The sequence below is a fragment of the Impatiens glandulifera genome, chromosome 2 (assembly GCF_907164915.1).
Source record: "Impatiens glandulifera chromosome 2, dImpGla2.1, whole genome shotgun sequence".
Classification (NCBI taxonomy): domain Eukaryota; kingdom Viridiplantae; phylum Streptophyta; class Magnoliopsida; order Ericales; family Balsaminaceae; genus Impatiens; species Impatiens glandulifera.
Window position 1 is genome coordinate 43511608 of NC_061863.1, and position 18773 is coordinate 43530380.

General features: G+C 33.7%; 2 protein-coding genes across 2 annotated transcripts; both read right to left on the minus strand.

Annotated features, from left to right (window-relative positions):
* Positions 1 to 11059: 11059 nt before the first annotated feature.
* LOC124928093 (F-box/kelch-repeat protein At3g23880-like) lies at positions 11060 to 14417 on the minus strand. The gene is made up of 2 exons (XM_047468624.1): positions 12465 to 14417; positions 11060 to 11218 (listed from the first exon to the last, which is right to left on the minus strand). The coding sequence occupies exon 1, from the start codon at positions 13652 to 13654 to the stop codon at positions 12479 to 12481; it is 1176 nt and encodes a 391-aa protein (XP_047324580.1). The 5' UTR covers positions 13655 to 14417; the 3' UTR covers positions 11060 to 11218; positions 12465 to 12478.
* A 126-nt stretch (positions 14418 to 14543) lies between these two features.
* LOC124928094 lies at positions 14544 to 15231 on the minus strand. Its single transcript, XM_047468625.1, has one exon. The coding sequence runs from the start codon at positions 15203 to 15205 to the stop codon at positions 14765 to 14767; it is 441 nt and encodes a 146-aa protein (XP_047324581.1). The 5' UTR covers positions 15206 to 15231; the 3' UTR covers positions 14544 to 14764.
* Between the last annotated feature and the right edge of the window lie 3542 nt (positions 15232 to 18773).

The following is an 18773-nucleotide window of genomic DNA, read 5'->3' on the forward strand; positions in this document are numbered from 1 at the left end:
ACAGACTTTCCCAGAATCTCACTTAGAATTTGGTACTTGTGAGAAAGTTGACTCTTAGCACCCTAGGGCTTAACCGGGATGTTTGAGTTGGAGAACCGATGACACATTTCTTCAATGGTCATCGGGGAGTAAGTGAGGTCGGTTACCCCTTCAGTGGGTAAACCGCAATATTCAGCGAAATCCGTCTCGCTGAATATGAATGATTGACCATAGACTCGTGCCACGATAATATCTCGGTGCACCTCTTTTGTTGTTTCGAAGAACTCATCGACTACCAAGTAGTCGATGATAAATCTGTTCTCCAAGAACTTCCTTAACCCGCTTCTTTCAATGGCTAAGAACATTTCTTTGATATCATGATCTTCGTATTGATATATGGAGTTGAAATCGGCCAACAAGATCTTTTTTGGCGAGTGGGTCAGAGTTCATGTTCTTGTGATGGGTTTAGTTCAAGAGATTTGTGAATAGTGAATTTGTGAAATGTTTTGAAGGATTAAGGGTTGTTTATATAGCCAGGGGTTCGGCTAGGTTAGTAGGTTAAGCATGCTTAGTGATGTCATCGGTTAATTAATAGGAGTTAACTTGTTGAAGTGTAGAATTTTTATTTCCAATGCAAAAATAATCATAATAAAGATTTTCATGATAACAATAAATCTATTGACAAAATGTTAGTCTTCCTCTCTTGATGATGGACACGTGTCGTCATCTCGATTGAGGTATACTATTTTATGATTTATAGGCTTCATTTCTCAAGTGGTGCATGAAAACGCGGTTAGCCGTCCCAAGTTAACTGGAAAAATTCAATTTACTGAAACCATGATGCATTTTTACTAGTTGGTTTTCCGTGACCGGTTTTATTTAGATATCTTATTCCGTTGTGAAGAAATATTGATTTATATCAACATTTGTTCAGCTTTCGACTAAGATTATCCGTTTTACCAAGTCATTTGAACCGCTTAGTATGTATACATGTGATTTGATATTATGAAGTTATCAGGCATAACCGGAGACTTCCTCCCAGTTAGCATCCTTGAATATTTAATGTCATATTATGATAAGGTTTGAGAAGCGAGAGCTTCTCCCTGAACACATACCCTGGTTTTTCATGATAATGTATGTTGAAAGCATGCATAGATGATTATGGCATAAGTTGCTTGCTATCAGTAAGTCCTAAAATATTTCTGAAATGAGAGAACTTAGCTTCCTGTAGCGGTTTGATGAAGATGTCAGTTACTTGATGTTCGGTTGAGACGTATTCCAGCCGGATGTGTTTCTGTTGAACATGCTCCCGGATGAAATGGTGTCTTATGTCAATGTGTTTTGTTTTTGAGTGCAACACCGGATTATACGTGATCGCTATTGCACATGTGTTGTCATAGAATATTGGCGACTCTTCAACAATTACGCCAAAATCTCTTAGTTGTTGTTGGATCCAGAGGAGTTGTGCACAGAAGCTTCCGACTGCTAGGTACTCTGTCTCTGCGGTTGATGTTGCAACTAAAGTTTGCTTCTTGCTGTTCCATGAGACAAGTCGGTCTCCCAGAAACTGGCATGTCCCACTTGTACTCTTTCGATCGATTTTGCAGCATGCATAGTCTGCATCTAAGTAACTTATGAGATTGAAGCTTGAATCTTTTGGGTACCAAAGTCCCACATCTTGAGTCCCTTTCAAATACTTTAAGATCCTTTTAGTCGCGGTATAGTGAGATTGTTTAGGATTGGCTTGAAATCTCCCGCATACTCTAACCGCAAACAGGATGTTCGGTCGGCTGGTTGTTAGGTAAAGTAATGACCCAATAATTCCTCGATATGCCGTGATGTCGACGACTTGACCGTCTTCATCTTTGTCTAGTTTAACGGAAGAGCTCATTGGTGTGTCCGCCTCAACACATGTGTCCATTCCAAATTTCTTCAGTAGTTCGGCTGTGTATTTTGGCTGGCTTATGAATGTTATGGTTTCGATCTGCTTAACCTAAAGCCCTAGGAAGAAGCTCAATTCTCCCATCATACTCATTTGAAATTTGTCAGTCATCATTTTTGAGAATTTATCACATAATTTTGGATCGGTTGATCCGAAAATAATATCATCAACATAGATTTGAACAAGTAGTATGTGTTCCTTTTTCTCAAATTTGAAAAGAGTTTTATCGACTGAGCCTATTGTAAACTTGTGATCAAATAAAAATTGTGTTAATGTATCGTACCAGGCTCTCGGAGCCTGTTTCAAACCGTAAAGAGCTTTGTTTAGCCGCTAAACATGATTTTCGTGTTTTGGATTTTTGAAACCTGGAGGTTGATTAACATACACCTCTTCATTTATTTTACCGTTTAGAAAAGCGCTTTTAACATCCATTTGAAAAACTTTGAAATTTTTGAAAGCTGCAAATGTTAGAAATATTCTAATGGCTTCAAGTCTGGCTATAGGAGCAAATGATTCTTCAAAATCAATGCCTTCTTCCTGTTTATACCCTTGAGTCACTAGCCGGGCCTTGTTCCTCGTAACTAAACCGTCTTCATTGAGTTTATTTCTGAATACCCATTGTGTTCCTATAACCGGTTTGTTTTTCGGTCTAAGGACTAAGTACCAGAATTTATTTCTCTCAAACTCGTTTAGTTCCTCTTGCATTGCTAAGATCCAATCAGGATCTGACAACGCTTCATCCACCTTTTTCGGCTCAATTTGTGATATGAAAGCTGAGTTTTCATAGTGTTCCAAATTTTTTTGCCTAGTTCGGACGGGTGATGAGATGTTACATATTACTAGTTCAAGAGGATGATTCTTATTCCTTCTGAGGTTTATCCGAGACGTGTTTTCTAAGCGTTCGGTTGGCTGATCAAGATTAGACTGATCGGTAGGCTGAACAGAGTCAGACCGACCGATTTCTTCAGTTGAAACTGAAGAGTCAATTTTCTACGATAAAGCAGCTTGATCAGGCTGAGGTTCAGCATCAACCGCTTGATCATTGACAAATCGTCTATAAACTGGAACCTCATCTTCATCATCAGAATAGATATTGAAAATTTTCATTCTGTTGTGCAGTATTTCGTTCAACCGATTCACCAAAAACAACGTGAGATGTTTCTTCAACTGTTAAAGTTCTAGTGTTATAAATTCTATACGCTTTACTTACAGCTGAATATCCCAACATTATTCCTTCATCGGATTTAGCATCAAATGCGGTCAAATAATTTTTGCCGTTGATGTGAACATAGCATTTACTACCAAAAATTCTAAAATACCGTATGTTTGAAATTATATCATAGTATATCTCAAAAGGGGTTTTAGAAAATCGTTTAGTGACTAAAGACCGGTTTTGAGTATAACATGCGATATTGATAGTCTCAGCCCAAAACTTTTGAGCAACACCCGAATCGGTTATCATTGACCGTGCGGCTTCCTTGAGAGTTCGGTTTCTTCTCTCAGCCAAGCCGTTGTATTGAGGAGTTCTGGCACTAGACAACCCGTGTCTAATACCGGAATCATCAAGAAAAGTAGTTAAATTGCTGTTTATAAATTCGGTTCCTCTATCACTTCTGATTTTGTTTACACGAATAGATTTTTCATTTTGTATTCTCAAAATCAGTTTAATCAGGTTTGGTGTTGCTTGATTTTTGGAAGCTAAAAATATTACCCAAGTAAATTTAGAATAATCATCAACAACTACCATAGTATATTGCATGACTCCTATGCTTGTTACCCTAACCGGACCAAATAGATCCATATGCAGGAGTTCTAAACATCGTTCAGATTGATGATTTCCTTTACTTTTAAAAGAAGACTTTATTTGTTTACCCATTTGACATGCAGCACATATTTTGTCTTTTGAAAACTTGACATTTGGAAAACCGTAAACTAATTCCCTAGAACAGATGAAGTTTATTGTTTTGAAGTTCAAATGATTTAGCCGTTTGTGCCAGAGCCAGTTTGGATCATTTCCAGCTATCATGCATACATGATTTTCAATCTTAGTTTTCCAATCAACTTTGTAAATGTTCCCTATCCGGTTTCCGGTTAGTAAAATGTCATTTTGATGATCTTTAACTAAGCATGCATTTTTATGAAACTCAACCTTGTATCCTACATCGCACATTTGACTAATGCTTAACAAATTGAAATGCAAGTTTTCTACTAATAATACATTATTTATAGATAGGTTACCATGGACAATCTTACCCTTGCCCACAGTTCTACCTTTTGAGTTGTCACCAAATGTTATTACTGCTCCGGTTTCATAGGTAATGTCAGCTAGTAGTCCACTGTTGTCGGTCATGTGTCTTGAACATCCACGGTCCAAATACCATTCCGAGTTCCTTAGCTGATTGTTTCTCCTAACCTGCAAAAAAGAAATATTTACACCTTTTTGGTACCCACATTTAGTTGGGTTCGTGGTTGATTAGTCCCTTTGGGATCCAGGCTTTGATAAGTCGAATCACTTTCCCGGTAATGGTTCTAATGGTATTTGGCTTAACCTCTTGCTTTTTGTCCAAGAGTGCCTTGTGTTGTGGTGGTGAATAGTTTTGACTAGTTTGAGTTTGAGGTATACGTGTTTTGTTTCGTTTATCTCCTGACCGGTTGACTTTCCTTCTCTGATGATGTAGCCATTTTTCCGAATCGGTTGGACTTACATATTTTAGTTCCGGTTCTATGACAGTTTCTGCCTCATTGTTGGTTGAAGAGCTCTTGACAAATCTTACGAAAGGAAGATTGTCTTTTGTGAGTTTCATCCCGTTAGAGTGATTTGATTTGTTTGATTTGTTTTGTTTGTATCCAATACCAAATTTACATTTAGGGTGCCTCTTATACTTGCACATCTGATTTACGGCTTCACGGGATCTTTCCCAAGCAACCGTAATATATTGTGTTCGTTCATTTTCTTCGGTTACCGGTTGAACTATCTCCTCATTTTCTAAGGATAGTTTAACTGGTTCATATACCGTGGTTTCGCATGGGTCACTAGCGGTACCACTTAATTCTCCGGTTTCATGTTTTAACCTAGTCGGTATATATGCAGATATGTTTCTGAACTCAGCGACCATTTCGTTGAGTGCAGAAATCAGATCTTCATTAGTAAATTCATCAGAAGAGAAATCAAATACCTCTTCGTCGTTTGCCATGAAGCATGTTACTCTCTCTTCATCATTCTCATTGTCGGAGTATGCCCAGTCGCTTCCACCGTCTGATGCGATAAGTTCCTTTTGTATTTCTTTTCCTTCATCGGCTTGCTGGTTATCGTTCCTTCGGTAATCGTTCCTTTAGTTGTCATTCCTTCGGTAATCATTCCCTTGATAGTTGTTACCCTAGTACCGGTTACCTTAATAGTTGTTGCCTTGGTAGTTGTTTTCCGGTTTTCGATCGTCTCTTCTTGGTTTCCTACACTCTGACCTGAAATGTCCAAAACCATCACAGTTATAATATCTTTTATTAGATTTATAAACATAATTATAATTAAAGTTGTTGTTGGATGGTGGTTGATTCTTCTTCATAAATCTCCCGAATTTTTGTGCTAGCATCGCCATCACATCTTCACTGATCTGATCAACGTTTTTGACGGGAGCCGGAGCGGTTGATACATGGACCGCCGGTTCCACCGATGTAACTAGAGCTCTGGTTGCGGTTGATGTGGATGCCTCATCTTCGATCCGAGACTTTATCTCGAACTCATATGCTTTTAGATCTTCAAACACATCATGCAACTTAATCTGCCCGAGGTTGCTTGACTCCCTCATCACCATAGTCTTGATATCCCATGTGCTCGGTAGTGATCTCAATGCTTTGATAATTATTTCCCAGTTATCGTATCTTTTTCCGAGTGTTTGCAGCTCGTTGACCACGCTAGTGAACCGGTTGCTGAACTCCTTCATATTTTCTCCCGGTTTCATCCTGATGTTCTCATATTTTTGGGTAGCCACCAAGATTTTTTTTTTCTTTTGTCCTTTCATTTCCTTCATGGATCTGAATGAACGTTTCCCAGGCTTCCTTTGCATTTTCACAATCTGATATTTTGTTCAGTGTGTTATCGTCTATGGCCTTGTAGATGTGTCTCATGCAATGGTTGTCCAGGTTACTTATTCTCCGATCTTCAGTTGGCCATGCGTCTATCTCCTTGTTGATCTTTATCGGTCCTTCCTTCAGAACCATGCTCATCTCATCATCCAGCGTAATCAGATGAAGATACATTTGTTTCTTCCAGCTGCTAAATGCTTCACTATTTAGCATCGGTGACTTGTCGTTGTGGGTCATGCTTCCCATCTTCTTCGGTTGCTTGAGTATTAAGAACATCGCTCTGATACCACTTGTTAGGATCGGGATCGCCCTTGGAGGACCGGGGTTCCGGTTTTGGAAGGGTTGACCGCTTACTCAACAACACACACTTTGATTGGTGATAGTCCGGTTAGAGACTACAACCATTCTCAACACTACGCAAACTGTCACAGACTCTTGAACCGGGTTCAAGGGCGGAAATGTCTATTTCAGTTTGAAACAACACACAACGGTTTGGATGATGTTTATAAGGAGTCGGTTAAGGAGGATAGATAGACCAGTTTTGGTTAAGAATTATGTTTCGGTTAGTAATAGTTCGGTTTTAGAGTAGGTAAGCAGGAAATAAGTAAAAGGCACAAGACAAGATTTTTTATGGATGTTCGGAGCAAACCCTCCTACGTCACCCCTTCTTCTCAATTTATGAGAAAGATCTCCACTAACTTTGAACGTTACAACACTCACAATGTCGGTCGAGCCTAACTCGCTACTCGCCGGTTACACCACTTCTCTCTTGATGTAATACAAATAACTCAATATGATAACAATGCTTTCGATAAATGTAATTCGCTATCTAGGTTCGCGCGTGAGATTTATTTCTCTCTCTTAATATTTCTCAGAACGTAATAAATGAAGACCCTTCGTCTTCCTTTTATAGTAAATGATATCCCGACGGTCATCTTCTTCTCTCACCGTAGGATTGGTTAGTTTGAAACCACGCCGGTTCAGAGATGATGTTGCGTGCACGTTTCATCTTTCTGACATTTGGCAAGCATGCATATACCGGTCAGGTATTGATGACGTAACCGGCTTGCAGCTTTGGACACGTGTCAAACATGCACCTTCCGGTGTCTGATTCGGATCTTTGGATAAGCAGATCATCATTGTTTTTATTGCACGCTTCTGATCCGGATCTTATCTTCTTGCATTTTCCCAAGAAGCATTTATTTCGTCATATTACGTCACCTTGTATTTCGAAGTTTTCGGTTGATCTTCTCGTAATATGGTCCGGCTAGTATTAAGAGCCTTCTTGTTAGCCGGTCTGGTTGAGATGTTGAAGTCGGTTCCTCTTGATCATCTGGAGCCGGATTACTTTGGTATATTCTACAGCCGGTTTATGCAGTCTCCAGCCGATTTATACGACTTGGTCTGTTCCTGCACATGAAAGTTAAGATTAATTTAGTTCTCTGGCCGTTTAAAATTAACTTACTTAATTTTTCTAACAATTTCTCCCTTTTTGATTATTTAGAATAAATATTCAAAAATTGTAATGTGTGGCCGGTTTAAAAATTAACTTAATTTTTTTAACAATCGCTAAATGCATGAACATCCTGAATAGATGTTAAGATAAAATCTTATTTTCCGCAACATACATCTAATGAATTTCAACAAGTTTCTACAACTTCTCTCATCAATAGTCATATTATCATATCCATCACCTTCAACTACAAGTAATTGATATGTTTTTGACAAATTAATTCCAGCTTCGTCGTTTAAATTCAATCTTCTCTTCGTACTTGGATCTAGAACCTTGTGAGATATAAGATGTTTAGACTTTCTAGGACTCAAGATATGGTTATGGTCATGAAAGACACTAGTTATCTTAACAGAACCTTCATTTTGAACTACAACATTTATCATAGTCTTACAGTTCGTGGAGCCCTCCTCAATCTCGTAAAAAGACCAAGGAAGGTCTGCATTGTAAACAAATTTTCCTCTTTGTAGAATATGCACCACTTTGGGAAAAAGCAATGGAGAACCACTTTTGTTTGTCATCTAGGTCATTCCTTGCTCCTAACTTAGAAATGCTCAAACCTTTTTATTGGGCATATGCGATGTAAAACTCGTGAAGTTCCTTTTCAGAAGGAAAAGTCATTCCAATACTAGGGATTTGAACATCGTGTATTTCAACTTTGGGGTCCATAAAGCTAAAGAATAAGAGATAAACTATATTAACAAAAATAATAATGAACATTCCATCTTGGCATCCGAAATGGTCCAAAATGTGACCATGTTTGGGACCAATTGTTCCCGAACATGACCATATTTGGGACCAATTGTTCCGGGACATGGCCATATTCAGGAGCAATTATTCCAAGACATGGCCATGTTCAGGAACAATTGATCCCAAAAATGGCAATTTCCTAAAAATGGATCAATATTACCAAACTGACCAATATTACCAAACAGACCAATATTACAAATATCACTTCGGTTTATTAGACATTACACTATAGTTTTAAAAAATAACATTAAAGTTTAGACATTACACTTCATTCACCTTAAAAGAACATTTCAGTTTATACATTACAATTTAGGTTAAAAATAACATTACAGTTAAGCTCGGTGGTCGTCCTCTTCGCGATTTTCTTGTTCGCGGTAGTTGTCTTCTTCTTAGTGAACATGACGGTGGTCTTCTTCTCGGTGGGTTTCTTCGCGGTAGTCGATTACTTCGAAATGGATTTTTCATTGAGAGAGAAATCTAAATCTCGTACTTTTGAGCTATTTTCAATAGGAAGCTATAATGTTATCATAGTATGACTATGATTTGATCAAAACTAAAGAAGATCAAGCCTTTTTATTTATCGAAAAATATAATAATTTTATTATTATGTGATTAAAAAAAAAAGTAAATGTTGAAAAAATTAAAAAATTAATAGTAAAGATGGAAGATGAAGATTGATGAGAAAAATAAATAATCTCTTCATTATTGATCTCGAACCCTACCTTCACTGTTGTATATCTCCAATTCCGACCCCAAACCCGATATAAAATATGAATCTGACCAATCAATTATCTATATATATTTTGGACATATGTGTACATATATATTCTAATCAGAATATTTATTACCATAACATTAAATTAACTTGACTATTTTATTTTATTAATGATAAATAAAACTGTTACATTTATTAAATATAATCTAAAATATACATAATAAAATAAAAAATAAGAATTTTTTATTTTTTATTTTTTTAGTTTATTATCCAATACATATGCCTCCTTAGTAGTTAATAGTAGTTCGTATGATAAATTATACTCATGATGAACTTGCTCAAAACAAAAATTCTTTATTTACCTCATTATTCAAACCAATAAAAACATATTTTAAATCTTTTTTCTTTTTAACATTTTAATTTATTTTTTTCTAGTTTTTTTTTTATCTTACCTATCTTACAACTAATCACATCTTATAACCTTATCTATCTTACGACTAATCACGTTATTTAAAATATGATGTCGAAAATAGATAAATGTTCTAAGATACTATAAATGGTCTTTATCATAACATAATTTTCATTAATAATTTCTTTCTTCTCATCAATTTTCATAATCTCAAATCCGCTATCTTTAAATTAAAATGTTACGACTCTTGACATAAAAAAAAATGCACAACAAAATTCGAGTGAAAATATTAATAGCTATTTTTAGTGTACAATATTTTAAAATCGCTATGTGTTGATCAGATAAAAGTTTCAGTTATTCTAACATTTTTTCATTATCATATACATTAACAAAATAAAAATATAATTACAATCTAGTATAAGGTTGATTTTGGTAATTGTCATTATGTTTTATTGATATTGGGAAGTGATTTACATATGCAATGATTTATATGCACCTGCCTTGATGCCACTACACCAGGTTGCCAAGTATGTCACTCTTTCAATATATCTACATCAATTGGTTCACAAGTGCTTTTTTCATAAGTGCGTTTTCTTTTCTATATGGTCATTTTAGGGATTAAATTGAACTAGTGATTTTTTTTTGTGGTAAGTCTTTCTTATTTAATAACTAGCAACTCATGATCCTGAAATTGATCTTCAGGCTTAAACTTAATATGTAAAAAGGAATGACTAAAGACTAGCTCATTGCACCTACTACACTTGCACAATATACTGGTGAGTAATGTTCCTTCTTAGACAACATGGTTGCTTCATGAATTCGAGGTCTTTTGCCTTTATGGTGCTGACATTTCATATCCATTTCATAAAACATACATTATCCTTCTTCCTTTGCTGAAAGGTCTCTCTTCTCTCTCACTCACACAATCTATTTATTTTTTCACAAATTTTATGTTGTCTTGAATAAAGTCTATGCTTTTGAAGCTGTTCCTGAACTTTTGATGTAAAAAACTGTTCTAAGCTGCGGTTCTTCACATCATTAAGATCCATATAGTAGTATTCATGTGGACTCGAATGTTCTTGCCTTAGTCCTTTATTCTAGTTACTATAACACTTGACATGAAAGCCTAGTGAAGGGAACTGAAAACCACTTGATGAATGTTCTTGCCTTAGTCCTTTATATTTTTTTTAACGTATGATTTGAAAAGAAATGGGTGATAAATTTTCAATTATTTACTTTTCAAAATTTAAAGATTATTAATGTTATATAGACCTTCCTCATTTTCCCCCTCCAAACTATTTTATTATTCTTAAGCAACCTAAATTAAAATTAAGCCACATATATAAATTTTGTATTTTAGGAAGGTAAAATCAAACCATATATTTAATAAAGGTAAAATAAAAAAATTTATAAATAAAAAAAGAAAATGCAAAATATTAAACTCTTGAGATGGGAAAATAAAAAGTGATAATATTATTCAAATATAACTTATGATTTATATGAAAAATGTGAGAGATATAAAAGAAATTGAGTGTAAAAAAATAGAGACTCACAAGTAATGTACAAAATATAAACAAAACAATATATTGAGGGCAAATAAATAGCACCAAAGAAGATGGAGATATAATTTTATCACAAATAAAAAAAATAGCTAGTAAATTTGGTGCAAAATAAAGTGGAATATTATTCAATCATTTGATAACAAATGAAAAACAAAATAGTTTTCAACTTTAATGAGAGTAAATATACTATTTAGCAACTACATCTCATTATTTTACCCTTTCAATAATGGTTCATCTTTGCAGTTGCAGTCTCGCAGCATTCAACTTTCTGCATAATCAAAATAATAAAGATAACTTAGTGTAAACGAAAAACATTACAAATAAACAGACTAATTTTAAGTAGCTTAACAGTAACAAAAAACTATCAATGAATCAAGATAGATTTTAGGTGTGTCAAACAAATCAACCTTCATGGGCAAAGAATAGTACAAAACAAACAAATCTTATATATGAGCTCTTTTGGGTTTTCATGAGCTCAACTCAACTTTTATATTCACAAGGAAAAGAATAGTACAAAAACAAAGTCACTTTGCCATATACCGGTATTCAAATAGGCTATTATCATCGGTTGGCGAGAACGTAAGTAATTAGTATATAACTTTGATATTGGTGTTCATATAAGAGGGAAAATATTTTCTCATCGAAAAAACAGATAAGTACATAAAAATTATTTGAAAAGTGGGCTGTTAAATAGATGAAATGAGTCGATGTAAAACAAATCCCCTGTAAATGTAGATATGAGCTTTGATGAACCATTGTCAAGTATTTATGCATCATGTCAAAAGAGCCAATTTGAATAGTACGTGAGGGTAAACTTAGAAGCAGTAGCATCATCATCAGTAATAAGTTGTCAAATAGCTGAAAATGCAGAACAGTGAAAACCAACCAAGCTAGCATGTTCTCATATTTGTAGTAATGGAAAGTTCCTGTAATCATGTTTGTAGTTCTATGATTACTATTTGGAAGAAAAAGAATTTGAAAAGTTAAGCTTAAAGAATAGTACATTTGAATTTGTATGAATCTATGGCTGAAGAATCAACTAATGTATATATGAATGGAGTTTATTCAGCGGACTCCTCTAAACTATGAGAATTCTCTTGGATATGCCGTTCCTACAATATGTCTCATTTTCATCACAAAAGTACATACCCTAAATCCTTCAAAGATAGAGATGGTTTATGGTTGTTTTATGATGCAGTTTCTAAGATCCACTTGATTAAGTTCCCTTCCATAGAATATTTTTAAATTAACACTCCGAGCAACAAGATCAAAATGCAAGACAAGGGGATATTTAGAAAGGAAAAAAAATCAGGGTCAAATTTTATGCATAGAGTCTATGAAAACTTTGGAAGCATGTTTAGATGTCCTTATTTTTATAAGATGTAGTCATCTAAACTTGGCAGCAAAAAAGAGTAATCTAAACTGACATTTCATGCTTCAAATCATATAAATCCAAATCATTTTGTCAGTAAAGGATCAAAATAAAATACTTTTACCATTTCACCATCAATTACCTCTCTATGTTGCATCATTCAGGATAAGGCGAGACTAGGCTCTCAATATAAGTGTATGCTTCAAGGTGGTATACTTGAAGGCAATCTTGAATGTTGGTAGGCTTAAACGTACGGTTGTCCATATTATACAACACCAATTGCGATCCTACCACCAAAAGCACTTCATTTTTCCTAAATGAAATACACAAGGGGACAGAATACGAATCCGGGAAAACCTCTAGCTGATTATGATACGGTATTGAAAACAACTTAGACCAAGACTCTACTTTTCCATACTCCTTCATCACCCATACATCGAATCGTTTATAACGAACGCATAGCAGACAGAGGTTGTCAGATAAAACTCCTAGCTTTGAATCCAAAGCACCCTTCCCATAGCGGGGTTGTGAGAATTCAGAATACGTTTCTTTTGACAAATCGAAAGAAATGATAGGTGTCCGAACACTCCAAGAATAGTTGAACTCACTCGCAGCCCAATGAAGTGATCCACCCACAAAGGTGCCCGGAGCATCCATGGGAATGCCTTTAGGGAAATTTTCAACCCTCCTCCATGAATCACTCTTGTACCCATAAATCTTTACTTCAGTCTTGAAAGGGGCTTCACCAAATAATTCAGATTTAGTAACAATCACCTTATAATCAGAACTAGCTTCATCATAGCCAAACCCATATCCAATGCATCCGCCTGATCGCTTTTTAAAGCCACAATTGGGCAGTCTCTTTGATTTCCTAGTAGATGGGTTCCATAAAAATACAGAACCTTTGTCTATAGCGATACATACCAATCCATTCACAGAACCAACTATCAAAACAACGCGTTGCGGGTGCTTCAATGGATAATAGTGATCATGTGTACTAGGACATTCTTCATTCAAAACAGATGAGAGAGAACATGATTTTACCTCAAAACTACGACAACCGGCGCTCATAATAAGTCTATGGTGTGCATAACCCTTGTCTTGGGTGGAAGCTCTCAGATGCTTCTCAACGAACATGGGATCAGATATCAAAGCGAGCCAGGATCTGCATACGCACCTCAATTTGACGAGGGTTTTGACGGGAAGTCTGATTAGGACTTTTGTAATAATTTCTGTTGGCAGGTAGGGAATGACATGGACGGAATCGCAGTCGGAGACGGTCTTGAGACGCTTTCTCTCTCCATCCGCAGTAGGATCACTCTTGATGTGCATTGCGATACAGAGATTTTGGAGACAGAGTTATGCTTGACTTATTTAAATTTATTTCATCATGTCCATGAACTTCAAAGCTTCCTTCCTAGCTAGAGACTGTGGGGGTCCATTCCTAGCTAATCAAGTTAATTCCACCCATTAAGAAAAACAATACATATAAAATTTAGAAATGTTTTCATAGTATATACTCAAAATTAATCCAAAACAAATAGTGGGTTCATAATATAAACTAACTTAAAGAGAATATGAATATATATTGCAACTGAATCATTAATCAAGACAAAAAAAAGTGATTTGAAAACATACAGGCTATATGGTTGAATTTCTTCTTTCCGTCAGACTCACCGCCATCAGCTCAGCTCACTCCATTGAAACACCACATTCAAACTTGCTACACTACAAACTGAAAACATCAACACAGCTAGGTTGGTGTTCCTTTTCGACAAGTTTCCAATTTAAGAGTTGTTTGTTCCCTGAAACAAACATAATCAAAGACAACAAAATCAGAACAACACTCTCTCTTTATTATTATACTAAACTACTCAAATATTCCAAAAAATCACAGTAAATTAAGCAAATGTTCCTTATTCATATCCCAGCTCCAACCCTGCAACACCAACATTAATAATGTTTAGGCCCTAGTAAGGAAGAACAAAACCAAGACAATGGATGTATTTGTTTTTTCATCTGCACACAAACCAACTATACCCACTATTTATTACTGGGAACCTGTACATCAGGAAACACAATTCGTCGTCAAGAATTCCCATTTTGAAACAAAATACAAGGAAAATGATTAGATATGATATGAGGCTGCTGCACAGAGGAATCCTGTAGTTAGTACTATGTTGAGCAGAAACCGGAACAAATCCGGAATATTTAACAAATGTCAAAGTCAGGGTAATAGTTATAGATGAGAATGAGGAGATAAGAAAGTAAGTTCATCCCACATATAGAGGATGGATTTAAGTTCAAAGTAGTACTGACATATTCAGTTTAGCTAAGCATATACTACTACTACTAGAGACTCAACGGGAGAGTTCAAACAGAAAATAGGGAATATAATAGTAAAGTTGATGCTGATCAGTTTTCTTCAGCTCTATTAATGGTCTAGTTCATCATGTCCACATCTCCAACTTGACTAATACTAATTGGACCAACAACAGCAGTGAAGGACCTCCCGAAAGGAGAGGGATTGAACTGAGAATCAATCCTACTACGTTTAAAAGCACAAGTATTATCACTCTCAGCATCGAGCTTCCTGCGTACACCTTTAACCGCCTGCTGCTCATCAGGTGTTAGAGGGAAAATCTGCTTGCTCACTCTGCAAAGGGAGCTGTAATTATCATACACAATTCTCTGGTTACAGTTTTTGTCACAGACGTGAGTCAGCCCTGTTAGCCTGCACCTATACACGTTTCCACAAACGTGTTCGTTTTCACACTTGAAATCACATTTGTGAACATTGTTTGGCCCATCTTGGCCAAGAATACTGGACAGATAAATAACATTTGTAGGCACATCTACCATACATTTTCCAAATACCTCCATTGGTAGTTAAAGAAATATTGAAGGGTGCTCCCAAACTCTCTGCAGATCCGACCACCAACAACGTAAGAGAATGCATGCATACATACATACGAAAATCATCAATTCTAGGGCTTCTATAATTTGTTTATATACATAAACAAGGCAGATCTACCAAAGGTTAATAATAAATCACTCGAGCACAGATATCCCCCGATTAAATAGCTAACAACCCTAAATTAAGGCTCGCGATTACAACATCAAGTACAGAATCAAAAGAATTATGAAGTAAAGGAGAAAAGAATGAGCGACTTACCAGACACAAACAAAGAAACGATGTGAAAAGCCAAGCTCCGTCTCTTTATGTATGACTATAGTAAAGTTGGTGGGAGAAGCTAAAAGAGGCGAGAAAGTAGGGGATGCTTATTTATAGAAGGAAGACAATGGTGATCCGATTCATGCGAGTGAATTTGCCCTATATCGATCAACCAGACAGACCTTTGAACGAGTAAACGTCTCCTTCTTCCTTCCGTGAAGGGATGATTTTTGGCATTCCAATTCTATCAACCCAAACCAAAACTTATGAAGATTATTGAATATGATTCGTGTATCCATTTAAATACTTACAATTTTTACAATTGTATGAGTTTATAAATTAAAAAAATATATTATTTATTCAAATAAATAAATTAATACAATTAATTTTATAAATATAGGGATGGCAAACACAGGTACCCTACACGACACGACGGGTTGTGAAGTATTCATTCTCGAACATGATTTTTATTATATTACTTCTTTGAACTCGACGAATATCTCTATTTTTATCTCATTTTTAATTCGTTGGGTACCCATTACCCGATTTAAGAACTTACAAGATTATAGAGGTAGAAGAAAATGAAACATAATAATTTTAAAATTTGTAATATCGAAACATTAAAAAAATAAATCAAAACATTACCTACTTACATAATAATTTTTGTAGATCTTGAAGAAAATTTTGTTGTTGTAGAGTGAAGAAAAATTTGAATGGAGCTTGAAAAAAAATTAAATATTAAATATGAACACGATGAGTGTGAAAGTTGAAGGAGAAGATAAATGTAGAGAAATATTTTTTGGAAATATAAAAAATTTAAAGTTGAAGTGAAGATAAAATCAAATTAAATGATGTATTTATGATGACATTTGTAATGAATAGGCATTTCAAAAGTCACATTAAGTTTTAATAAAAAAAAATATTTTATTTTCATATTAATATAGTCGGGTATAGGATGACAATGGGTATCCGTATACCCAATACCCGTGGGTACCCGATGATCGAGTTTGGGTATTTTAAATCGGGGTCGGGGATGGGGAGTGAATGGTACCCGATCGGGTTCGGGGTCGGGATGGGAGTGTTGGAAACTCAAACCCGATACTCAATACCCAAATATATTAAATATTAATATATATTAATAAAATTTAAGTGACTTGACAAATTTCAACTAATAACTAATTAACTATCATTAAATAAATATATTAATTATTTTATCATTACTCTTAAAATCATTTCTTACCTACATCATACACTCATACACGCTTAACATAATTTCATTAATTTGTGTTTCTCTTCTCTATCATATATCTCTGTTCAACCTTTTCTTCAACATAAGTTACATAGCTATGCAATATGCAAGTAGTAAATAATGTTTTTAGTTCTTCAACTTTTACATTAGTTCAATATATTAGTTTAAAAATAAAAGATATTTTTTAAAATATTATGTTTAACTATATATTAGTTCAATTTTTACCCTAATTAGTTACATCCATCCAAAATTATATTTCTTCATCTCTTATTCCTCTACATTTGTCATCTCTTATTCTCTATCTTCTTCCTTTTCATCTTCAAATCTTTTTTCTTTACATTTTGTCATCTCTTATTCTCTCTATCTTCTTTCTTTTCCATCTTCAAATCTTTTTCATTTACATTCTGTCATCTCTTATTCTCTCTTCTTTCTCTCTTCTTAATTTATTATTTAATATAATATTTCAATTTTCTTATACTAAATCTAACTTTTCTAGCCCATGCCAAATAAAATTGATAGATATCTTCTTTACTTTCTCTACTTTCAAATTTATGACATATACATGGTACAAAGTCTTCTATTATAAGTGCTTTAGTATTCTCATCTTTTTCATAATTTAACCCTGTAAAATCAATCAACAATATACACAAATCTAATCTAACAATGCTACAATATTATAAAAATAATTTAATATAATATAAATTTCAATCTCAATATTTTAACCTTCATTTGCTTCAAAATTCAATTGATGACATCTGGTAAATTTACCCTCTATGATTTTACCACTTTGATCATTTTATTTTTATTAAATCTGAAAAAAAAAAAAAAGGTTTTAATTTATAAAGATAGATAGAATAGAGTTGACATGAAAATTAAGAAATATAGGTCATTAAAAAAACTAAGGGAGCTACAAATTATTATATATAACAATTATTCCTTCCTTTTTTTCACCACCTAACAAGAAAGAAGAGATCAATAATTCAAACTATTATATATCTTTTATTAATTTACTGTATGACCTAATTAAGTTAAACCAATGCAAATTCAAGCCTTTTATCATAAAATGAACCTAAAAAAATACAATTTTATTGTAAAATTAACCTAAAAAATACAATAGTTGGTTTTGAACAAAATAATAAGTGATTTTGTGTCACCAAAATAGCATAGTATATTTATACAAATAAAATTAAATATAATTTCATGCACAATATTCTTATTAAATATTTTACATAAAATATCATTAAATAATAATAATATCAATTTCAACATCATGCATAATATTAAAATTAAATATTGTACATGATATATCAATAAATAATAATAATAATAATAAATTCTAATATCATGCACAATATTCTTATTTAATATTATGCATGATATATAATTAAATATTCTTATTAAATATTGTGCATGATATATCATTAAGTATAATAATAATAAATATAAATATAAATATAATAATAATAAATAATAAATATAATAATAAATACTATAATAATATTATTAATACTAATAAATATAATAATAATAATAATAAATATGATAATAATAATAATGATAATAATAAATAATGTTCCAAAATCATGCACAATAATAATATTAAATAGTGTGCATGATATATCATTAAATAATAATAATTATAATTATAATTTCAACATTCAAAATATTCTTATTTAATATTGTTATATATAACTTGAAATAAAATAAAATATATTTTATCATCCTTATAAATATAAAATCCTAAACTAGAGAGTAGAGAAAAAGATAAAAGAATTGATACAAGAGATAGAAGAATCAATATGGTCTTTGAGTATTAAGCTGTTTTACTATTAAATTCATTTTTTTAAATTCATCTGTGTATTAGTAATGGCCGCTGATCAGGTTTTTATTTTATTTTTTCTTACTAAATTTTTTCAGCATTTCGGAAAAAACTATTTTAAAGACGAGGTCATTCGTCATATCTTACCATTTTTATTAGATAATTCTTTCGCCATACAACAAGATCCACATTTTTTCTTCTCTAAAAT

Excerpts from the sequence above, each read along its gene's own strand:
- LOC124928093 (XM_047468624.1), bottom strand. The coding sequence starts at position 13,654 with ATGCACATCAAGAGTGATCCTACTGCGGATGGAGAGAGAAAGCGTCTC.
- LOC124928094 (XM_047468625.1), bottom strand. The coding sequence starts at position 15,205 with ATGGAGGTATTTGGAAAATGTATGGTAGATGTGCCTACAAATGTTATT.